The 25,383-nt window shown below is 34.0% G+C and overlaps 4 protein-coding genes across 5 annotated transcripts in view; 1 reads left to right on the top strand and 3 right to left on the bottom strand.

Annotated features, from left to right (window-relative positions):
* LOC125828662 (rho GDP-dissociation inhibitor 1-like) overlaps positions 1–25,383 on the top strand; it is a 192,250-nt gene that overhangs the window by 2,272 nt on the left and 164,595 nt on the right. The window lies entirely within an intron of this gene.
* On the bottom strand, positions 2,037–10,541 carry LOC125828649 (uncharacterized). 2 transcript variants are annotated; one of them, XM_049507975.1, is made up of 5 exons: positions 10,294–10,541; positions 9,740–10,007; positions 9,145–9,615; positions 3,687–4,686; positions 2,037–3,434 (listed from the first exon to the last, which is right to left on the bottom strand). In XM_049507975.1, exons 3-5 carry the CDS (start codon positions 9,220–9,222, stop codon positions 2,479–2,481), a joined length of 2,034 nt encoding a protein of 677 aa, XP_049363932.1. In that variant the 5' UTR covers positions 9,223–9,615; positions 9,740–10,007; positions 10,294–10,541; the 3' UTR covers positions 2,037–2,478. The 2 variants fall into 2 exon arrangements, with proteins under 2 accessions (XP_049363932.1, XP_049363931.1); XM_049507974.1 differs by having other exon boundaries at positions 9,145–10,007.
* LOC125828657 (UDP-glucuronate 4-epimerase 6-like) lies at positions 15,503–17,441 on the bottom strand. The gene is made up of 2 exons (XM_049507983.1): positions 17,034–17,441; positions 15,503–16,929 (listed from the first exon to the last, which is right to left on the bottom strand). The coding sequence occupies exons 1-2, from the start codon at positions 17,368–17,370 to the stop codon at positions 15,902–15,904; spliced, it is 1,365 nt and encodes a 454-aa protein (XP_049363940.1). The 5' UTR covers positions 17,371–17,441; the 3' UTR covers positions 15,503–15,901.
* On the bottom strand, positions 21,956–25,159 carry LOC125828652 (serine hydroxymethyltransferase 4-like). Its single transcript, XM_049507978.1, has 4 exons — positions 24,412–25,159; positions 22,773–23,163; positions 22,574–22,675; positions 21,956–22,394 (listed from the first exon to the last, which is right to left on the bottom strand). Exons 1-4 carry the CDS (start codon positions 25,087–25,089, stop codon positions 22,150–22,152), a joined length of 1,416 nt encoding a protein of 471 aa, XP_049363935.1. The 5' UTR covers positions 25,090–25,159; the 3' UTR covers positions 21,956–22,149.

The raw sequence follows: 25,383 nt of genomic DNA, 5'->3' as shown, positions 1-25,383 counted from the left end.
GAAGGTCCTCATAAAGTTTTTTGAGAAAAAAAATTTGAATGGCCCGGGCGCCAGATCCATGGGCTAATACACACGAAAAATTGGAGAATTTGGGTGATTCTTAAAAAAAGTTTGTAAATGCAGAAATAGGCATTAAAAAATTGTGTGAATATACGTGAAGGTTTTCCAACTTTTTACGAAGTTCTTCATAATATTTTTGAGAAAAAAAACATGGGTGCTCCGGGCTCTATATCCATTGGCTATTACATACGAAAAATCGAGAAATTTGGGTGATTCTTATAAAAGGGCTTGTAAATGCGAAAATGGACGTTAAAAAAATTGTGTGAGTATACGTGAAGGTTCCCCAACTTATTATGGAGGTCCTCATAACATGTTTTGAGAAAAAAATTGCTTTGGGTGCCACATCAATGAGCTAATACACACAAAAAAATCAGGGAATTTGGGTGATTCTTAAAAATGGCTTATAATTACGGAAATGACAATAAAAAATGGTGTGAGCATACGTGAAGGCACCCCAACTTATTACGGAGGTCCTCATAAATTTTTTTGAGGAAAAATATTTGGGTGCTCCGGGCGCTAGATCGGTGGGCTAATACACATGAAAAATCGGGAAATTTGGGTGATTCTTAAAATAGGGCTTGTAAATGTGGAAATGGGTGTTAAAAAAATGGTGTGAGTATACGTGAAGGTTCCCCAACTCATTACGGAGGTCCTTATAAAAAAATTTGAGAAATTTTTTTTGGGTCCTCTGGGCGCCAGATCCATGGGCTAATACACACGAAAAATCGAGAAATTTGAGCGATTCTCAAAAAAAAGGCTTGTATATGCGGAAATGAACGTTAAAAAAATGGTGTAAGTATACGGAAGGTTCCCCAACTTATTACGGAGGTCACACACGAACAACTAAGAAAATCACCTAATTCCTATAACTTGACCCTTAAATGCCCAAAATGGACTCTAAAAATTGTGTGGTTGTATGTACTGCTCGCCCAATTCCCTACAAAGGTTTCGTAAAGATTTCACAATTAAATCATCTAAAATTCATATCACCAAAATATTCATGGGCTAAGACACACGAAAAATTAGAAAATTACTTATTTCTTTTAAATTGACCCCTATTTACCCATACTAAACTCAAAAAATGGTGAGATTATACGTGCTGCTCCCCCAACTCCCTATGGAGATTTCCTTAAAGATTTCGCAAATAAATCGTCTAGAACCCGTATCACCAAATTTTCATGGGCTAACCCACACGAAAACTGAAAATATCACCTAATTTCTTTTAAATTTGCTCCTAAATGCCCCAAATGGACTCTTAAAATTGTGAGATTGTGCGTATTGTTCCTCCAACTCCTTACAGAGGATTCCATAAAGGTTTCACAAAGAAATCGTCTGGAAACCATATCACCAAAATATTCATGGGTTAACACACGCGAAAAATTGAGAAAATTGCCTAATTTTTATAAATTGGCCTCTAGGCCCTAAATGCCCAAAATAGACTCTTAAAATGGTGAGATTGTACATGTTGATTCCCCAACTCCCTACGGAGGGTTTTTATGAAGGTTTCGCAAAGGAACCATCTCGAAGCCGTATCACCAAAACATTCATGGCTAACACACCAGAAAAACTAAAAGGTTATCTAATTCATGTAAATTGACCCCCTAATTAAAAACTAAATACTAAATGTTCATTGATAGCGTAAATAATTTTATATGATCAAATTAATTGTTTTTCTTATTTTGTCAGCTATCTGTTTTATTTGTAAGGTTACAAATCTTACTCTATTGTGAAGGTTATCGTTGGATTGTTTTTATAATTAATCTCATTGTGAGGTATTTATTTATTATTATTAGTGTATATAAGTTAAATTGTTTCTTATCGCCAAGTATTTTTATGCTCTTTTTTGGGGCATGAGACTTCAAAAAGTTTTGCTCTTAGAAAATTTAGCAACACCTTTAAATGACAGTTTTTAATACTATTTTTGTTAATCAGGAAGTGATAAATATGGATAATAGACAAAAATGGGAGCTAAGTGAATAAATTAAAATGAATTCAGCTGCTACTTCTTCTTTTTTTCTTCCTTTTGCCCCCCTCTTATCTTACAATGTAGCAGAGTTCTATATTACAAAATCAAAATTTGTGTGGAGTTGTAAAGACCACAAGTACTAGTTTGTTTACACTCACAATTAGAATGGCATCTAAGCTTTTATGCATGCAACTTCCTACACACAAAGGTTAGTTTCATCTGGGGCTGTAACAGTTAAATGTTCAAGTACATGGCAACAAATGGCTTCTGTGTCAAGCCGGCGAAAAAGAACAGCAATGGTGATTGATGTACCTAACTCTTGAGTCAATATCAGAACTAGAAGCAGCCATCAGAGTAGGAAGTGAGAAAGAATCCAATCGAGAGCCCAGCATGGGCATCTCCGAGCCAAATAGCTTAGCTTGGTCCTTGGAAACTCATCATGTCAACAGCAGTCAATAAGGTATTACGTATGGGAGAGCAAAAACATCAGCAGAGTCTATTTGCAAAGCTTCTGACCATACCTGATGGTCCTTAACTTCATCAAGACACACGTCGGGTTTCCTAACCAGAGTACTCTTGCTTCCAAGCAACCATTCCTGGTCATAAAATCCAGACCACTCGTCCATCTTGGGAACTGAGAGTATCTGGTTCAGATACTTGGAATCGGGATGAGGAGGTCTTTTAGACGCTTGAGCAATATGATCAGCACCAGGAGACATGGAAGAAGCCTTTGGTTTAGATTGAGCCAATGTCTTTCGTTTAGACATAGTTAATGGCTGACCTTTAATTGTACCATTGACCCTGCGCTCCCTGTTTCCAACCTCGATATCAGTGGCAACTCCGTGCTTGTTGGGTAACTTAATTGTACCATTAACCCCACGCTCCTTGTTTCCCATCTCAATATCAGTGGCAACTCTGTGCTTGTTGGAAAACTTAATTGTACCATTGAGACTCTGCTCCTTGTTTATCACCTGAATATCGGTAGTAACACCTTGTTTGTGGGAAGATAACATGTCTGTTTTTTGGTGAGTCTCCATGTTTGCCATCTCAATATCAGTGGCAACTCCGTTCTTGTTGGATAACTTAAATGTACCATTGAGACTCTTCTCCTTGTTTATCACCTGAGTGACGGTGGCAACACCTTCTCTGTGGGAAGATAACATGTCTGTTTTTTTGTGAGTTTCCATGTTTCCCATCTCAATATCAGTGCCAACTCCGTGCTTGTTGGACAACTTACTTGTACCATTGAGACTCTGCTCCTTGTTTATCACCTGAATATTGGTGACAACACCTTGTTTGTTGGAAGATAACATGACTGCTTTTTGGTGATTCTCTAATCTCTTTCCATTCAGTGTGGGCTGATGAGAGGATGAGGGCCGCAGCAATTTAGCAGGCCTGACTTCATTCTCTGTACATTGGAACAGAAAACAAGCAACACTAATCAGTCAAACCCAAAGAACAATCAAAGCTGAACATGCTAGATTCAATTTTATAAAAAAATGTTGAAAACAGTGCTTACCAATTACCTAACAGACAGCTACAGCCAAAAACATAAGAAACAAATCATATACACACTTGCAGAGCTTTCCTACTATCAATAGAGGATAAAGCAATATAGTATTCGATAAAATAGCAGATGCTAAATTTTTTGTTCACTCACCATGCAAGAAACCGTTTGTTTCAATATCCTTTCTTTTTCTGTGATTTCCCTCTGTGACTCCAGCAATGGTATCCTTGAGTACAACTGGAACTTGGTGGTTGGTGTTACTAACACTGAGAGAAGTGCTTTGATTGATGTCCTTTGATTTATCCTTTTCACTTTTCTTGTGTGCACTTTTGTCCTTCCCCTTCTCTTCCTTTTTCTTTTCTTTATCCTTTCCATGACTTTTCGCATCCTTTTCTTTTTTCTTCTTCTTGTCTCTTGGTTTGTCATCTCGTCTTCCTTTGGATTTCTCTTTGTCCTGTCTCCTGTTCTCAACATTCTCTTCCAATGGTGGTAGCAATCCATGAAAGTTTCTATTTTCCATCTCTGAAAAGCTCGGAAGTTTTGCATTAGCACCAATTCTCGGTTCAACTCTGACTTGATGTCCATCCATCTTGTTGCTAAAATCACTTCTCTCCTTGTTCTTTTCCTTTTCTCTAGCCAAATTACCCGAATCCTTGATATACATACTGTTTGACTTCGCATCCCTTTTCGACTCAACTGGAAATCTCTCAGCCAACTGACTGACTGCGCCATTCTGGTCATCTCTAAGCCTCCTAGCCAAATCCTGCACATATTTTGACTCCTCTGTCTCAACAATGGGGAGGCTGGATTTAAAGAGCTTTTCAGCAAGCTGGCCATGAGACTGATCATGGAATTTCGCTTCCTGTGAGTTGATGCTTTCATTTTTGAAATGTTCGTCTCCACTAGGAAGCTTCTGTCCGCTAGAAGCCCCAGGTGGAACAGCAACTTTTGCCTCTTCAGAGATGTCGCTTCTCTCTTTATCCTTATCCTTGTCCTTCTTTTTGTCCTTGTGTTTTTCCTTCTTGTCCCGGTGTTTATCCTTTTTGTCCTTTTCTCTGTGTTTCCCATCACTTCTGTCTTTATCCCTTTTTTCTTTACCTTCTTTCTTATCTTTGTCCTTTTCCTTTTTATGTTTTTTCTCTTTCCGTTTCTCCTACAGAACAGGAAATAATGGCAATTCTATATCAATAAATGAAGAAACCTGAGGCAAGAAATTAAATTCTAGAAACCGAGTAAAAGCACCAAACTTGGTAATAATCAGATTTAGGAGTTCAGATGAAATCCTAAATATAGGCTACTCGAGCATAAACACATGAGAGCACTAAGGAAATTGCAGTAGTTGCCTAGGAAAAGTACCAACACTGGTTTAGAACCACTAACCTTCATTAGAGCAAATGAGAAAGAATACGTAGCCATATAATGTTAAATTAGTAATAAGAAAGCAAAACCACTAAACAATGGCATGTAATTACATTGAAAAAATAGTAACAAGCACACGAACAATTTGGAAAGCAGTGAAAGTTAGGCAAAGACCTACAACTGAAAATTTTATGTTTTGGGATGGTCAATGGTAGCCAAATAAAACCAAAAGAGAAGAAAATCAATGATAAAAACGTATCATCCTCCAACACAAGACAAGTCAACAACAAACTCCCAACACTTTTTTCCAGCTCTATGTAGTTCACACACTAAAACAAGCTTCTATATCCTCAAGAATCACAACTTAACAACCTTGGGTAAAAAGGGAACAAGCAACATCTCAACTTCCCAATTTACATCACTAAAATGCACATAATTAACAACTGAAGAGTTGAATCTCTGGCTCATCTGAGAAATAAATGCCAGATCACCTCAATATAGAGGAAGTTTGTTAGCCCTCGTGAACAAGGAACAGGCATTCAAGGCCAGTTCATTGCTTCCACTAACATGGGACGCCAGTTACACGACTGCTAAAATGGTCAAACTGCTTTGACATTAGAGTATGCTAAGAAATAAGATGTAGTGGTTTCTGACAATACACAATAAGTTGATCCATTTTCCATCACCGGCGTGTTATCAATTACCACCTTTGTTTAGCAAAAATAAATTTTGAATCCTACATGTTACTACACCCTCCTATAAAGTAAACACACTCCATGCTTTTTAATTGTCCTTCAACTGCACAGATAATTACAATCTCTATTGACATGGAAGGGATCTCCATAAGTTTCAAAACTTCTCGAAAATTTTCTACCCCTGAATGGGAAACATCCTTAACTCATCTAGTTGCTCCAGATTACCATCTTGTCATTAATATTGGGAAGGATGAAGTAACAGTGCAGGAAGGTTTGCTAGCTATTGCATAGGAGCGGGGGTTTTACCCTGTGCACACCCAAAGGGCAGCGGCTGCGGGTTTCCCTTGTCATAAAAAAAAAAAGTAACAGTGCAGGAACATTGATTTTACAAGAACTGGGAACATAACGGGAACAGGACATTAGGGAATGCAAAACCGAAGGTAACAACATCTTCTAGACAAAGTCATTCTACCGCAGGCTACATAAGAGGGATGACCTAGGATTTCCATATCATTCAATATGGATACTGAGAGCTCCAAGGTTTGCTTGTTAGCTTGGATGGCAACAAAAGGTATCCTAATGGTAGAGAACTCGAGGAAAGGGAAAATAACGTATATTAGCTGGTATTCCTTCTTTCTTTTTTTGAACAGTAAAATATATGTTAGATGGTATTTCAAGTGCAAGCGTTCAGGAGAAGACAAGAAGCACTTACTAATGCACTGTAAAATAGCAAGTCAATTGTGGTGGATAGTCCTTAATGTTAAGAAACAATGGACAATGCCAGAAACAATTAAGGATGCGATGAGCAGTTGGGCATACAGGAGGAGAGGAGGAGAGGTAAAGCATCTGGTGTAGCACCCTATTCACTTCTTGTGGGCACTTAAAAAATTTTCTTTGAATAACCTAGCTGCAGATTCAAAGTTTAACCTTTTAACTCAAATAAAACTTCATAATGAAGCATATATAGTCCGCCACTATGAGTGGAAACTTTTAATAGAATTTATTTTTCTTCCCTTTTTAGCAACTGCTTCTAGCTATACTTGGCACCATTATGAATTATGAGGTATAAAAGATATGATTTGTATGGTTGGATTAAGATACCTCCCAATCTGCAATGTGACAATACCCTGTTAAGTTACCAGATAGCAAGACAACCTATACCTCCCTTCTCATTCCCTCTTCCTCTTAAGAAAGAAAAGAACAGGGGAATTCCTCCTCTACTTTGCTGCATCTTAGTTTTCTACTGAAGCTAAAAATCCTTCTTCTCATGAGATAAGAGCGCTCTCTTTCCCCTCACACACTAAAGCTAAGCTGACCAAAACCAGTCAGAATGTTGGCTGCTTCATGAAGCATAGCTTGTGGCATCCACAGGCAAGTGCAATTTGCGCAGAACCAATTTTCCTAGGTCCATCTTCAAAAGAATTCTCGGGCAATACAAGGGCACCTTCTAGAAAGGTGATCACTGAATATTAGGTACAGGTCTAAGTTATTAAGATCATACAAGAGACTAATAAATAAAAGGCCTCAGGTGAACAAGTATACACATGCAAAAGCTTGCAATTCACTTCCTATTCTAGGACTTGGGACTGCCTGAATTGGTGAACTAATTGTAAAAGAAGCCTCTTCTTGTTTTCAGATAAGTTATACTGAAAGGAACTAGTGATAAATGAAATCTGTAACCATATACACCCTAATCTTGGTGAGGCACACATATTCTCTTCTGCCAAATCATTCACTTAATGTCAGATTTTAACTCAATAAACAGCCCAAAATGAAACAGGTGGCATATGTTCAGATATAACAATTCACATTCTAAGGAACAACAAAGGCTTTCCAGGACAACCATTTTGTATGAGGATAGAAGACATGCAAGTATTATTAGGCCTTCTGGTGTTATTTCATTCAGATCGACTGTTTATATCATGTTCTAATAGGAGGTAATCTAATATCTTGAAAGTAAAAGGCAAGAATAACAGCTAGATCAAGAGTAGAAAAAGAATATCAAGCAATGACTGGCTAAATGTGAGCTTCTGTATAAAGCAACTTCTCAAAGAGTCGAGGTGCAGAGAAGATGAACCAATGAAATTGATCTGCGATAATCAGTTGCATTACACATTGCTTCAAATTTGGTGTTTCATTAAAGAACGAGTTGTTTAAAAATAGACTATAATTTTACTCAACAAAAGATTGAGGTTTCTTCAACTCAAATGATTATATGGAAAAAATTCTAAGAAAATTATTATCTGGCTCCAAATTGAGTAAACTCAAAACAAGTATTTCTTCAACTTGAGAGATGGAGTTAAGAATATTCTAAATTTATAGTCAAGACCTTGGGAATATCTGAAATATAGAATCTTCAAATTGTAAATTTAGACATGTCTTTGTTTTTAACTCGTAGATACTAATACTGATTGAATCTCAAAATGCTTGAGAAAACATCAAACAATTCATTCTCAAAATCTCATGTTTCTCCTTTCTTTCTTTTTTTTAAGACAAAGGTAAGTATCTCGTGTTTCTCCTTTCTTCATGGATATCGGGGGGACACTATGAAACACACATAGTACAGGTTGCCACTGAAAGAACATGTGCAAAAGCATGTTTACACAAAGCAAAATGGTCAGGCAGTGATACGCCCATTCATACTTAAGTAGCACATTTAAAATATTTTAAGAGAAAACAAAAAAGGGAAGAGGAAACTGTCATACTCATAATAACTAAAATGACGCCATTTAACCTGAGGATATATTTGCTTGGCTGCCACAAAAATAAAGGCATTCTCCACTAAAATCTAAGGTCTTCAAAAGGAACGATCCCCAATATCCTCAGTAAGTTCTACAGAAAGGTTATTTTTCCAAAGGTTTTAAGACATCACACGGCAGAAATATCCACTACACAGAATCATGGTGTACCTCTTCACACAAAATGTGCTAATGATAAGACTGATCAATAAGTTTCTCTTTTCTTCATTTTGTATTCTTTTCACCAACGACAATAATTACAATGTCTGATGAGTTTTCCACAACTCAATGAGCAACTCTAGATGAAAGAGACTGATCAATAATTGCAACATATCACAACTGTTCCCTTAAGATGTCAACTAATGGATTCCACAATTATCCAAAGAAACTCAATGGGTTTTACTTGCATTAGTCAGCCAAGTTCATCTTAAATCCAGAATCTTTTTTTCATATCAAAAACTTAATACCCAAAAGGAATGACTAAACCATGACCAAACAAAAGAATCAGGCATCACGTCCTCACTAATCTAGAAAAAACAACAAGCATATCCCTATACATCTCTTTTAAACAATATTACCCTATCACTGAGTAAAGCTTCAAAAGAGTCTTCTCCATATAAATTAATCCAATCACATTACTGATGTTTAAAGTATCCTTCATACTTCAAAGATTACTTTTAAAAAAATCAATCCATCGGAATATGTCCATGCATCACAGCTAAATCCCTTTATATTAAGGTAACCGTCATGAAATATCAGTATTGGTATAACAAAAGCATATCAACACAATAATGATATTGTCATAGAACTTAAACAAACCTCTTTTAATAAGTCCCTGTCCTCTGGTCTAGGCTTCTTATCATATCCTGGTGGTGGAAATGGAAAGCAACGCGACATGGCACAGAATTCTACTCTGAGTTAAAAAGGCGCTGTTTCGGAAACAGTGTCCTTCAGTTACTTTCTCACAGCAGTGTTCCAGTAACAAGCAACTAGACTTCTGTCCATTCACCATGACCCCACATTACTTTCCAGCTTCAATGCACCTCCATTTAATCCTTTTAACTCAAATCAGTCCAAAAACCAACCAACAGCCAAAACCAACTTAATTAGACTAGCTCTTCACTTCAAATATCCCAATGTGATCAACAGAGTAATCTGAAACTCCTTTCAATATACTCTAAATCTAAGACGACCGAGTTAAAACACGAAAAACCACCACAAAAGCCTTTCAAGAACTATGTCAAACCAAATGATTTTCCTTTTCCAAAGAAATCTGATCCTTTTTCTTGTCTGCAAAACCAAAACTTTACAAACATCACCTCTTGCATATCAATTCCAAATGCAAATAACATAAACATTCCCTACACTATTAAGCCTAAACAAAAAATGACGAAAAACGCGATCCCCTTTTCACCTGAAAAGCTCGAAAACCTCCTTTTCTTTTTCCTTTGCTTCAGTAGTTCCCGGTCTCTAGTAGTACATACAGTCCTCTTCCATACCCTAATCTCTATCATTCAATTCCCAACCTCAAATATCCACCAAAGACCATATTTTCCCTCCGATCTGGAGCTGTAAATTACTCAACAAAAAGCTGAATTCAACACTGAGAAAGTTCCAATATGCTGATCAAACCCGAAAATTACTTGGCGCTTTCCCCCAGTCACTGATCCGATTTGAAAGCCCTAGAAAATTCCATCAAAACCAGCAAAAGAACAATCATTCAGCACCCAAGAACAGAACAAAAACCCTAAATTTGTACATAAAAACTCAAACTTGTTTCAGTTTTGTGGAATCAAAGTGAAAAATCCAACACCCTTTTCCAAAAAACTCATCTTTTCATCAAAAAAACTCAAAAATTCCCATTTTAATTCAAAAATCAAGAACCCCAAATGGGTAAAAAAAATAAAATCTTTAGCTGAGATTACAATCAATGAGATTAGATTTAATTCTTAATTTGTTATTTTTTACCTTTTTATGAGGGATAAGATCTCAACCAATATAACATGAAAAACAATTAGGAAAGAATGGGTTTTTGCAGCAAAAACTATTGTATTTTGAGTTTTCTCTTTGTTATGATGATGAACAATAGGGTTTGAGAAAACTGGGTTTTTTGTGTTTTTAATTTTTATTTTTTTCCTTTTCTGGTTTTGCTTTGCTGTTTTTTTCTGTTCTGGGCTTGGGGGAAATGCACGCAAAATGGCCAGGAGAAAGAGGGAAAAAAGGGAAACAGAGAGGTAAGAGTCTAAGCCTCACATATATATATATATAAAATAACAGAGAAATGTTTTTGTGAGAAAAAAAAAAAAAAGGGGGGGGGGGGGGGGGGGGGGGCGGAGGGGGGAGGACTAGGGGGGAGGGGATGGGGGGGGAGGGGGAGGACTAGGGGGAGGGGTGGAGGTGGGAGGGGATGGGGGTAGAGGTGGGAGGGGTAGGGGATGGGGGTAGGGGTGGAGGTGGAGGGGTTAGGGGGTGGTTCATCAAACACGTCGAATCATGAGGATCTATGGTATTAGGGTGGGGGTGGAGGGGATGGGGTGAGTGGGGGGTGTGATTCATCAAACATGTCGAATGGGTCTATTGTACATAGTTTAACTCACTTTCATAGCTCGAATATGTGATTATTAGGTTATATGACAACAACTTTACTAGTTACGTTAAGACTGTTCGCATACACTCTTTCTCTTTTTCAATACTTGATCGTTTTAGAATTGACTTCATATACATGCAAAACTAAAGAAATTAGGATTTGGAGTTGGTAACTTCAGTTATACGTATCTAAAGTTGGATTTACTAAAATGTAGCTTCATATTTGTATGTTTGAAGTTGGTATATTGCTTGTAGTGTTTGAACTTCAAACATTTGATTAGGTCTAAAGTTAAGCTTGATACTTGACCGTTTAAACTTTAGTCTTATATATTTAAAGTTGCAATTACCATATCTCTAACTTCAGACTTAAACATTTTAGACTTGAAATTGCAAATTTGAATCATACGTATTTGAAGTTGAGATTAATAAAACCTAATTAACTTCAAATCTTCACGTTTATAGTTGATATATTGCTTGTGGTATTTATAATTGATATATTGCTTGTGGTATTTGAATTGCAAACATTTACCTATGAAGTCAAATGTGATTTCAACTTTAGACATGTATGTTTGAAATTTCAAATTTGAATATTCTAAACTTAAAGTTGCAAATTTTAATTATATGTATATGAAGTTGGGCTTATTAAAATTTAACTTTAAATTTGTATGTTTGAGGTTGGTATATTCCTTGTAGTATTGTTCCCTTATGAAACTCAGCTACTCATTAATAGTATTTTCTTGCATTTACTAGACAATGGAACATATAAAGTTATAGTTTAGCTTGTATAATTAAATGTTCAAGCTTGGGAAAATTAGTTTTTTGTTTGGTTATGTAACGAACGATGACAAAAGTAATAAAGCAAATCAAGTAATACTTTTTGTGGAAGTGTCTCCTTCATATGATAATGAAATGTTTAATATTTCTTTTCTCAATAATAGAAGTACTCTTAAAAAGCAAAAAATAAAATCGTATTATCTAAGTATGATCTAAATTTTTATAGTTGATTATGAACTTTTGAAAAAATAGACAAGATTTTTTTGTTCAAGAACAACATTTATGAAACTTCCTATAAATTGGGAATTAATGTTTTGAAATAGTTAATATTTTTAACTATATAAACATGAACTCACCTAACAAAATGCAAGAATTTTCCTAATAAATTGTCATTATATCTCATTTGCAGAATTCAGGGTAGTTTATGCTTTAAATTTTGTTTTCCAAATTATTGGCTTTTCTTTTAATGCAAATCACAAAGCTCTAATTAAACAAACTTGCAGTGGCAATTTGTTTTAACAATTTATTTTCCAAGATGCTTTCAAAGCTTAATACTTACTTAGCTTCCATAATAGTTGTTCACTTTACCTTTACGGGCTCCTTAAGAAATTATAAATAAGAAGAACAATTTTAATAATTTACTCTTTAAATTATTTTTTTTGAAATTTTACTTATTTATTTACACTTTCAAAACAATTAATTGTAAGTGTAAATTTTAAAAAATAAATAATTAACTGTCTCAAAAATTGACAAATAATTTGGGACAAAACTTTTATAATAAAGTGGACAATTAATATGAAATAGAGGAAACATATATCTCTCATCTTTCAGAATATCTTAAATTTTGTTAGTCACATATTGTCATAGATAAGAAAAGTTAACGTCTTGCTCCGCACATATAATGATAGAAAACTACTTATATAATCATGGTGTATAATATGTTAATTTTGTTTTTTTTTAAATAGATCAATTTTCTTATTCATATATATAATATGTTTATTTTTTTGTATTTACTTTTTTATATTTTTAAATCCGTCCGACCTATATCTTTACCTTAATATACATGAGTTTCTACTTTCTGCTTCAATTCACATTTTGCATTAAATAGGCAGACATTAATAAAAATATTTACAAAAGCCGTAATTAATTAGTTTGGCATTTTATATATGTGACTTTTTTGTTAAAACAAAATTGTAAGTTGTGGATATTTAGGTGTAATAAACTTGTATTCCTAGTAAGTGAATATTTTGATGTGTCTTAAATGCGATTAATTGAACTCGTGATATTGTGATATAATATTTTCTAAAGAATAAATACGATATATTGTATATGTGCCTTTTTTTTTTCTCACATCACCAATGTGGAATAAGAAAGTTGATGTGTCTCTTCAATACGCAAATATGTTTGATAACACAACTCAAGAAGAAAGACTCAATCTTAATTATTTATCTTCAAATTATCTAGACCAACTAGAAAGAAATAATGTATGGGTTCGAAAAAATGATATGAAATAAATACCTTATTCGCTTTTTCCCCTAAACAAATAAGGTAAATAATAACTCTCCTTTTTTAATTAGACGTCTCAAATTTTGATCCTATAAATAAAAAAACTTTAAATGAAAACGAATTTGATGAAACACAAATTCAAAATAGTTAAACTAATGTTTTGTGAATACCAAATGCATACATAGGAAAAGAAAATAATATCTCCTTATATAAAAAAACAAATGTGCACTAGAAAACACAAAATCAATAAGATTTGTAGCTTTTTATTGTTGGTATAGAATAAATATAAACTTATACATCTTCAAGTGTACCTTTAATAAATGACTTTCTATTTTTGGTATTTACACCAAATACAAAGAATCTTGAATATTATTTTTTGTACTTTTACTTTCTTATTTCTCAGCTTGTGTACCCCTAGTAGTATTTTCTTCTCTTAATAGGAAAAAAATATTAGATAAATCTAGGGTACATTTGTTCCTTTAAATTTAAACATCAGCTTAAAAGAATGAAACAACGAGAAATGATGCAATCATAAGAAGGAGGAGACGCTACTTGCAAAGACTATCTTGATGATCCATTTATTTTTACCCCTAAGAGAGAGTCGTCAAAAAATTCATTTCAGGAGTGAAAAAAAATCTGACATACGTAAATTATAATAATACGTGTTATGTGCATTCATCGTTTCTTATTCATGGAGTAAGGATACTGTTTGATTTAAAGATAAATTATGTCAACGTAAGAAAAATATATTTTATTTTTCACCCGATGTTTGTGAGCGTGTGGTTCACTCGCTTATAGGAGCGTGAAAGAAGAGTTGTAGGAAAAGGCCATTTTGCCTAATCTACATGTGGGTTGGTTCCTTCCCCATTGTGAAAACATCAGTCTTGTCCATCCACGTGTCACTTCAGGGCTATTTTTAACTATATATCTAACCGTACACGTGTCCATTTGTCACCTTCCAATCTTTGAAATGACAAAATTGAGTTCTTCATGTAGAGGGGAGCAACTAAATGATCCTTCTAGTTCTAGTAGGGAGAATATAACACTATGTGTAGGGGTGGAGCTAGCTAGGATCAGCGGCGTAGTTATAGTCATCTCAGGGTGTCTAATTGAACACTCTTTATCAAAAAATTACATTGTATGCATATGTCAAATTATACATTTAAAGAATATATATTTAAAGTTGGGCACCTTTAACAAAAAATATGCCATTGGCGTAGTGGTAATGAGTGTCTATTCAAATGGAGTTCAGGGTTTGAACCCCAAATAACACAATATTTTTTTGCTTTATTTTGACTGTCACACATCATTATTCTTGGATACCCTTAATAAAATTTCTGGCTCCGGCGCTGGCTAGAACTCAGGGTATTCATTGAAAAATTATATTATCTTTTTACGTATATATGATAGATATTAAATTCTTTTTTATTTTTTCGTGTGTTTAATTCGAACTTTGCCGCTAATCATGAGATGTAGTAGAATAAAGGAGAGGTACTTTATGAGGCGCAAAGTTATATTATAGTTGTCAAACTTCTTAACGTGCATGTATATTTGAAATTTGAAAATGTCATTATGAAATTTCAGGACATTATCATGGAGTTTCGTTTATGGAATTTAAAACTTCATGACAACAGCTATTTTTTCAATAACATGGCTAAAGAATGGCTAGCCCACGCATTGTTACTACTTACTACAAAATGAATAGTTTCTTAATTATTAGGAAATTTGTTGATATGGGCCTAAAGGTCTTTCATAGGCTTCTATTTATTTGGGCCTTGACTATCCTACCCAGCCCAGTAATCCAGCCAGCCCATGTATAAATATATGTTCTTGAAGGTCATATATCTTGTTTAGGGTATGTGTTTAGACCTGGGAAAATCGAGTTCAGTATTTTCGATGCAAAAGAATAAATAAATTTTATGAAGTTTCAATGAATGTCCAATCCGGACTTGTAGGTTTAAAGTACAATAAGTTTAGTACTAAGAACCTTAAATGCTGAATCCAACAAGTTAAAATTCTTAATTTGCCTATGAGTTTAGGGTTTTCAGTTTCATATACAGTGCTTCTAATTAATTAATTGTAGAAAGACATGCAAATAATTTTTTATATATATATAGTATCGGAAAATATGTGGCCTATCTTCACTATTTTTTCTTAGGAAGTATGATTATCACCATTAGTTTGTCTTTAACATGGTTTTTACACACTTTATTTAGATTAATATATTTAAATCTATGACTTTTTTTCCCTTTTTAAATCTTTAAAATATAAAAACTATACAAAAGAGAACCAATAAATATAAAGCTAAAGAAAGCATAAAAGAGAATCTTGATTTTTATCATTGAAATATATCTCAGCTCATTACAATTCTTGATAATTGACAAAGCTTATCTGCACTAATTATTATTTTGTACAGAAAAACTATTAATTAAAACATTTATTACAAACCCCACTTCACCAATAATCTACACTTGTCCTTTTCCTCCTCTCATTTTTCTTGGTATATATTAAAAAAACAAGAAAAATATAAACATGCGAAAAAATAAAACTTTCCTTTTGCCTTTTCATCCATCTAGATCTCGCCCTCTTAACTTGCAGAATCACCCGATACATGTACTGGATATCGAAGCCTGGAAGGTAATCATAACATGTATCGTATCTAGCACAATGATCGAAATTGTACAACACAAGCTGATCTGAATGTCATGACTCAATCTTGGGAATGGTCATTAGATGAGTCTACTTCTTTTGATTGAATCCCATAATAACTCACATACCACTTGACAAACTTCCTCAATCCACTTGACAAATCTGTGGTTGGCTTATACCCAAAATCATTTTTAGCCAATGTAATATTAGCATGTGTAAATGGTACATCACCATTTCTTGGCATTTTAATTACATTTTTTTTAGCCTTAACATTTAATAAATTCTCCAAAATTGTCACCAATTTGTTTACTGATACTGGTGAAGTGTTACCTAAATTGTACACCCTTAATTGGGCCGGACCCTTCTTCTTGCCACCACTCCCGGTGCTCTTCTCCGCCGTGTCTAACGACCCGAGACACCCTTTAACGATGTCATCGATATACGTGAAGTCACGTGCCACCTCTTTATCATCTTGTGTAACATAAACATTTATTGGTTTACCTTGTACCATGTCCTTAGTAAAAAAAAAATAGGCCATGTCTGGTCTACCCCACGGTCCGTAAACAGTAAAAAACCTTAATGCGGTTAAAGAAAGACCGTAAATATGATTATACGTATGTGCAATTTCTTCACCAGCTTTTTTCGTTGCGGCGTAAAGGCTAGCCGGTTGATCCGTACGGTGACTTTCGGAAAATGGTACATTTGTGTTCAACCCGTAAACCGAACTGGACGATGCCCAGACAATCGCGGGTTGAGGGTTAGCTAACTTGACCGTCTCTAATAAGTTGACAAACCCTGCAATGTTTGATTGGACATACGATAGTGGATTTTTCATCGCGTACCGCACTCCCGCCTGCGCGGCTAGATGTAGTACATGTGTGAATGGAACGATGTCGAACAGTTTGGATAACAACTCGGCATCGTTTATATCACCTTCCACAATAAAAACTTCGTGTTGCGCCAATAACTTTTGGCGCCCACGTTTCAATGATGGGTCATAATAGGAATTAAAATTGTCTATTCCCAAGACACCGTCCCCACGTTTCTTTAATGCCATTGAGCAATGAGAACCAACAAAACCAGCCGCACCTAGATCAGAAACGAATTCAGAATTTAATTTTTTTTATGTGTACATGCATCTATGATTTAAATTAAATAAAATAAAATTGCGTAAACTATATAATCGTACTAACCTGTAACCAATACGGATAAACCATTGACACGTCGAGGAGTGGAGGAGTGGCGGACTTGTTTCTCCCAAGCGGCGCCTCCACCGTAGAAGGAGGAAGAGAGGAGGTTATGGGTGGTGGTGTGAATATTATGATGATGTGGATTACTATTTTCCGATGAGGTAAAAGGAGGGTAATTTATGATGAAAAAAAAGATTAATATTAGAGCTACTAAAAGTGTAACTCTAAAAAGAAGTTTAGAAGAAGCAACAATTGATTTTGTGCTATTTAATCTTCTAATATAGCTATTATATCTCTCTAATTTCATTTCTTTGCTTGTATCAATAGGAGATGATGCCATTGATCATAAAAAAAATGACCAAATATTTTTTGAAAATAAATAGAAAGAGATTTATTTGGGATATTGGTTTTTTTGAGGAATTGGGAATGTGAAGATGAGAGGATTATAAAGGGAAAAATAAGAAGAAAAAATAAGTGGTGGACCTAAAGAAGAGGGGCAAGAGAAAATTATGGGATTGTGTTTGTTGGATATATTACCCTATATTCTTTTTTTTAGTAGTTTATTAATAGTTTAAATTAAGTATATACTATAAATAACATTAACAATAATTGTAGTAATAATAATATATAACGCGTAAATTTATAAATATTTGTATTAGGATAGATTATCTATGGCTATGTAATAATTTTTGGGTGCCGCCCTTTCCTGATCCTGTTAAAGCGGAATGTTTTATTCACTATACTGCCAAGTCTAATCAGTCTTCTTACAATCGGTGTCACAATGAATTCTTTTCATTTTCTTCATAGGCGGTGTCTTATTTCCCTATTTGATATTTGGACGTAAGCTATACTCTGCGATGAGTCTAACATGCGTATTGCCTTGCTTTGTCATTTAATCTCTTTTTCGGTGTGACTAGAAATGCTCAGTAACAACCTCTCAATTATCATAGTTGAGGCTCTCTTGGTACTAGGTTTAATTATTTATTTATCTATTTTTTATTATTATGAATGGGTCAACGTTGATTAATGTTTGTTTCTTTCTTTTATTTTTTTGGAAGTGTATGGCCATTTGTCACCGACAGAATATTTTACGTACGTACAGTTAATATAATGGGATTGCAGTCTTATTGTTTAGATCTTAGTTTAATTCACATAATCTCAGGAAAAAAAATTAATACTGGAATAAATTATTTCGTAATTTATTTTAATCAATCATGCAATAGCTAAAAACATATATTACTGAATTTGTTATACATATTACTGAGTCAAGTATCTAAGTTATTAAATTTTATTGAATCCGTAAATAAAATTCTAGTTACGATATTTCATGTACCACATGAAAGAAAACAGATAAGCTCTAGAGTTTTCTTTAATGTAGAAATGACAGGTCTTAAATTTGTGTCTTTGTTTTAAGGGTACCCATGAGGGGACACCCTTATCTAGGTTTAGCACATGTAATAGGAAACTTCCTACATCTTTCTTATTAATTGGGCCAATGATACCGATGTGAGTTGTGGTGATGTAGTGAGACTGATTCATCCTTAATTAAAGAGTTTGAGTTCGAGTTCGAGTCATAGATATGGAAAAAATCATATTGAGAGCGCCACATTCGAATGGCGAATGGACCTTACAATATGCGATCTGAATTTAGTCAGATGCAGATTCCGAATATCGAGCAGGAAATCAAAAATAAATAAATTGGGCAAATGGTCTCTATTTCTTCTTTTCACAACAATAAATAGTGAACATGCATGTTGATATTGACTTTTTAAAGATTTATCCTTTGAATTTTTTTAATTTTTTAATCTGCGTGGGTGACAATGTACCCTACTGTATTGAGAATTGAAAGGCACCATTGTTCTTTAATGTGCAAGTGGGTACTAATGCGTGTCAAGACTCTAAAACACATTCTCACTTGAGGATATGACTTTCAGGAGCGTCTAAATTTTATATTTTTAAAATGAAATTTATTATAATATTTACGATATTTTAGTTTAAAATTTAGTAATTGAAAATAACTAAATCTTAAATTTAAACTTCAAAATAATAATTCTGAAGTCCGACCTCTGCTAATAATCAATGAAGTCGAGTGAAGAAACATGAAGGTTGAACAAGTTATTATAACTCCATCAAAGTTGAAAAGCACTAGGTAATATTTTTCTTCCTTTTAAAGTTTGGTGGATAGATTAAATTACGCAATATGTGTACTAATGAAAAATATAGAAGATACTATTATTTAGTAACTTCGATAAATTATGGCTTCCACAACTAGAAAGCTCCCAAGGCCAATGAACGGCTTTCGATCGACTTTTTCATTAATTCGATTTGTGGTCATGTTGTATTAAAGTAATTTTCAAACTTGATGATTAATTTACTTGCTTCGTCTAAAAATATGCTTTGGATAATCCTATATCCATGTACATCCTCGAAGCACTTTTATATTTTCAACTGTCAAATGGTAAAGAAAGATGTCGTCCCTTTTTTCTCGAGGTTCGTCCATTCTTCCTCTTGAAATTCGACTAAAATCAAATTTACATCAAAAAATTCCGAAGAGTAAAGAGTGAAACTAGAATTATCACACGAATTTGTCGGTAGAGACTACAATCCAGGAACTTTCATTGCATATTGTTATTGTAATTTCAAGTACTTTTGGGGCTCAAGTGTCATTTAACTAAACTTTAGTTCCTTGACCGACTTGTTTATAAATGTACAGATACAGTCCTCCTAATTTAATTTTTGTCTTCTTTTGGTCCTAATGTCAACTTTTTCATTAATTTTGTGGTCCTTTTAATTTTATTTTTTATCAATAATAGCACTCAAATTGGATTATTTAATTAAATACCAAAAAGAAAAAAATACATATCCTTTATATATCATCACATTGTTGAAACATTAATTTAATCGTTTGATGTTATATTACATTGTTGATATATTAGTTTATCTATGATATTGATCCATTTGAAATCTTGACTTCCTGTAGTACGTACTTCTAATTTGATACTTTATACAAAATTGAGTGGACCTTTGTGATATTAATGAAACTTTAGGTTTCAAAGTGTAATATTATATTTCAAGAATTATAGTTTATCAAGTGAGAAATAGACCAATGACATATACTTAATTGAAAGAACAATGATTGAAATGGCTATATTGTTGACTATAGGGAACAATTTGTTGAAATTTTAGGACTCAATTATTAGTTTGTTATGATATTTTTCTATTACTTTAATTTCCATGACATGTCATGACAAAAGTTGTTGACTTTGGTATAATCGGATCAATTTGAATGCATCTTGATGATGAATTTATTGAGATAAACTATATTAATGATTCTATTGGATAAATCTAAGCAAATAAAAAGAAATCTCTATTTAATTTATTTTTACCTTTATTGTAATTTGAACTCAGTCTGGTATGATTCGTTTCAATTTCATTAATTGGTAACCATCATAGGTGAAGTTAAAGGACCGCAATCTGAACTCCTTTTGTTAGAAAATAATAATGTACATATAGGATCAAACATATTTTTTATGTATATATAATTACTATTGAAGTTGTTTGAATTCTTTGTAACTTACTTTTCTTTATATTTTGAATATTTTAGTTAAAATTTTGATTCTACAATCATCGATATTATATGTAATGTAATGTTTCTCTTTGTATATGTACAAAGAAGTGCAAGTAACACTCCATGTTCTTTTTGCATCATTTTCATTAACATCTACATGTGAGAAATTCAAAAGCTCATGATTAGAGAGAAAACAATAATTAAAAGTAAACTAAACATTTTGAGTATGATTGTGATGAAGAAAATTGTAACTATAATAAGGAGCTTCAAGAGGCAAGTGTATCTAATATCTCTTGAAAAATCTTATATCGAAATCGTTTGACTTAACTCTATTCAAATATTGTTGAAAGATCGAGCAACATCATTTTAAATTTCACCTGAATTGATCAAATTATATGTTTTTTTTATACTTTTTCGTGAAGGATTAGATTCAGTACGAAGGAAAAACCCTTGAAAACTCACTTGATAACTTATGTTATTTTTCATGTATTTTTGGATCCTTTAGCTATCGACGATAAATATATTTGACAATAGTTACAAATTACCATATGCAACATTTGCTTCATTAGTTCCAACGGTGGTAACTGAGAAATCTATTATTGAGTTCAAGTATTTTCATTATTACTTTCTGAGTTCGAGGAACTATTGTTATAATATCTATTAATATCATTTTTTTAAATTTAATTTAATCTAAGAATATTTGTTAATTCTCCTACTGTTATATATATCAAATAATTTCCACTCATTTTTTAGAAAAGAGTTTGTTATGGTAGGGAGTAGTGACCATAGAAACTAAAGGCCCACGGCACATGCTAAGGCTTTCATAAGTCAAATTTCAATTGCTATCAACGAAACTCGTTTGGTTCGTGGACAAAATTATATCTAAATTACAATATTGAAATATATTTTCAGAACTAATTTATTTCATCTGAAAGGTGAAATACAATAATATTAAAGTTGAATGAATAAGATGAGATGTTTCAGAATTAGGATTGCGATAAAATTTATATTCAATTTGTAGGATCAACTTGTTTAACTATATGCTAGATCACTAAGTGATGAAAACGTGAAAACAAAGTTTGGTTTAGTACACCTTCAACTAAACATAATATAACTTTAATCTCCGAGTTAAATCATAAGATATCTAACCTTATCTTGTACTTGCATCGAAATACATGTGATCATGGTTTTATAATCATCCATAATAAAGATGAACGAACTCATGATGTGGAATATCAAGTTAAAGAGTAACTGGCCCGACTCATGTTTGGTTGGTTAAATTTTTTGAAAAATATCTTTTTTCAGGAAAACAAATTTCTTAAGAATGAGAAAAACGAGTTCATGTTTGAATAGTAGTAACCAAAGAGGGAGAGGCAAACTACATACTTCTTTCAAGACAAGATTCAATCACTAACCTAAAATTACAAAGTACAGAGTAACAAGGCATGATACTTAATTCTTTTTCTTCTTAGAAAATGACTTTTAACAACCAAACAAGATGAACAAAAACTAAAAAAAAAGGCATGAGCAGACGTAGCGCGAAGTGTGAGTTTAGTCCTTGTACTTCATTTCGGACATTTTGAATCCAGGCATGTCGAAAGAGGAGGCAAATTTCTCGACATCTACTTTGAGTTCTTCGATTTCCTTGTTATTAACAAGTCCCTTGTTGAAGTCCTTCAAAAGCTTTCCATGTTCTTTCTGGATGTTCAAGGTGATTGTCACAGCCCTATGAAGGAACTCACCAATCTGTTCAAAGTCCTTCTCAAGCAAACCCCTCGATGTCATGGCGGGAGTACCTAGATAAAGAAACCCCGTTAGTTACTATCCTACTATGGATATAGTCTCGAAGGAGAACCTTGGTGCAACGGTAAAGAGTTGTGATGTGATCAGGAGGAGGTCACGGACGATTTTGAGGATGAAGCCTTACTGATCTATTGCTTAATAGTAACAACCAACAAAAGAGATGAGCTCTTACCGATACGAACACCTCCAGGGGCCAAAGCACTGCTGTCACCAAATACAGCATTCTTGTTAACAGTAATGTTGGCAAGGTCACAAAGTTTCTCCACCTTGTTACCTGCAAAAATGTCAAACAGATAACATTTGTGTCAAGCAACTATTAATGCTTAGAGTACTCGAGACTCCAAAAGATTGCGTATACTTGGATCTCTTACCAGTCAAACCTAGAGGACGAAGATCCCAAAGAACAAGGTGGTTCTCAGTTCCACTAGTGACAAGCTTGTATTCTTTACTCATCAAAAACTTGCCAAGAGCAACAGCATTGGCCTTAACTTGCTTAGCATAGGCCTTAAAACCGGGAGTCATGCACTGTTTCAGAGCGACAGCTAAAGCACCGATTTGGTGGTTGTGAGGACCACCCTGGAGAGAGGGGAAAACCGAGAAATTAATCTTGTCTTCAAAGTCGTATACTGCATCCTCAGGCTGGCCCTTCTTAGGTGGCTTAGGACCCTTGCGGTAGAAGATCATACCTGCTCGTGGACCTCTTAAGCTCTTGTGGGTAGTGGTAGTGACCAAATCACAGTATTCAAAGGGATTTGCTGCTTCCTGTATCCACAAACAATGAGTTTCAGCACACTCTAACAAAAACAGTCTTGAAATTCCAAATTCACAACTCAAAACCAGCGTAAAAACCAAATGCAAATCATTAGAAATCGGATTCTAGTATATACTACTTATGTGAAGACAACTGAAGTTGTAATTCACCGTTAAGTTTTATGATAATCATGCGAAACAAAGCTTTGATAGAACCACAAACTCAGCTAATAACCAATTTCAACACTAACTCATGTATCACAAAGCATAAAAACCAGATCACCAAGACATCCAAATTGTGCAAATTTGGTCAACCAAATCCATATCATCATGATCTAATATTTCGAAAAATTACTATTCCCAATGTTTCAATTTGTTTGTCTTACAAAAAGAATGTTTCTTATACGTATGTTTAGTTTAATACCACGAGATTCAAAAGTCTTCATTAGACTCTTAAACTACGTGTCAAGTCAAAATTAGAAATACAAACTGAAACATTAAAAAGAACTAGCATGGAAACAAAAAACGGGGTGTGTCTAGATCACAATGCAACAAAAATTAGCATGGAAACAAAACTAGCTAGGATCGACTATATGAATCAAAATGGCTACATATCTTTAGTTCAAAACCACCAGATTCAAAAGCTTCGTTAATTTCTTAAACTACGTGTCAAGTAAAAATTAGACAAACAAACTGAAACATTAAAAATAACTAGCATGGAAACAAAAAAGGGGGTGTGTCTAGATCACAATGCAACAAAAATTAGAATGGAAACAAAACTAGCCGGGATCGACTAGATGAATCAAAATGACTACATATCTTTAGTTCAAGACCACGAAATTCAAAAGCTTCGTTAATTTCTTAAACTACGTGCCAAGTCAGAACAAGACGAACAAACTAAAACATTTGATCATAAATTGCATGGAAACAAAAATGGGGTGTGCCTAGATCACAATGCAACAAAAAATAGCATGGAAACAAAACTAGTTGGGATCGACTATATGAATCAAAATGACAGCCAAATCTACCTCTAAACCAATTCAGAGCCAAAATATGACATAAAAATACAATCTCTAATGCACTCAACGTATTGCCTAGTGGTTAATGAAGTGGTCGAGAACATGCATGAGACCCTCATGTACAAGAAACACTTGGTGATTCTTCCCATTAGTCAAAATACCGCCAAAGCTGACCCCAACACCACGATCATAAACAAAAAACTACAATCTTTAAAACAGAAATCCATCAAAAAAGTTATACCTGAGCAGCAACAAGTCCACTAATATGAGCCATATCACAAAGCAAAAGAGCTCCACATTTATCAGCAACTTCTCTAAATCTCTTATAATCCCAATCTCTAGGATAAGCACTCCCTCCACAAATAAGCAATTTAGGTCTAAAATCCATTGCTTTCTCTTCCAATCTATCATAATCAATATATCCAGTTGTAAAATCCAGCTTATAAGGCAAACTCTCAAAGTAAATCGAAGTAGCAGAAACTTTTTTCCCACCAGATGTATAATACCCATGTGTTAAATGCCCTCCCGACGGCAAATCTAAACCCATAATCCTATCATGGGGGTTTAAAACTGCTGTATACGCAGCGAAATTAGCTGGGCTACCTGAATATGGCTGAACATTAACACCCCATTTCGTTGGATCTAAGTGAAATGCTTGTAATGCTCGACCTCTAGTGAGATTTTCGATTTGGTCAATGTATTCGTTTCCACCGTAATAACGGTTTCCGGGTATACCCTCTGAGTATTTGTTGGTTAAGGCACTGCCTAGAGCTTCAATTACGGCGAATGAAGTGAAATTTTCTGATGCAATGAGTTCGATACCGCGACATTGACGACGTTTTTCTTTTTCTATGAGGTCGAAGATTTCTGGGTCTGTTGTGTTAAGGGGTTCATTGCCCCATACTGAAACTGGATCCATTTTTGACGAAAATTTGAGGAATTTTGAAGAGGAAAAAACAGAGGAAAACAGAGTGAGAGAGGGTGAAAAGCAGGGGAAGTGAAGAAATGGAGGGGGAGTTTTTAAAGAGATGAGTTTATGTGAATTGACAATAATACCTTTTTTTTTTTTTTTAATTTTAAAAAATATATTATTATTTTTTTCAAAAAAAAATAATTAAAAGTTTGTTGAGGATGTTTGGTAAAGCTAATTTTTGGGGAGTTGGTGAAATTTGAGGGTTAAGAAGTGATATGTATTTTGGTGGTTGAAATTTAT

The sequence above is a fragment of the Solanum verrucosum genome, unplaced genomic scaffold, assembly GCF_900185275.1.
Source record: "Solanum verrucosum unplaced genomic scaffold, falcon-dt-bn FXZP01000273.1, whole genome shotgun sequence".
NCBI classification, from domain to species: Eukaryota; Viridiplantae; Streptophyta; class Magnoliopsida; order Solanales; family Solanaceae; genus Solanum; species Solanum verrucosum.
This window is presented reverse-complemented; position numbering and strand designations above follow the sequence as displayed.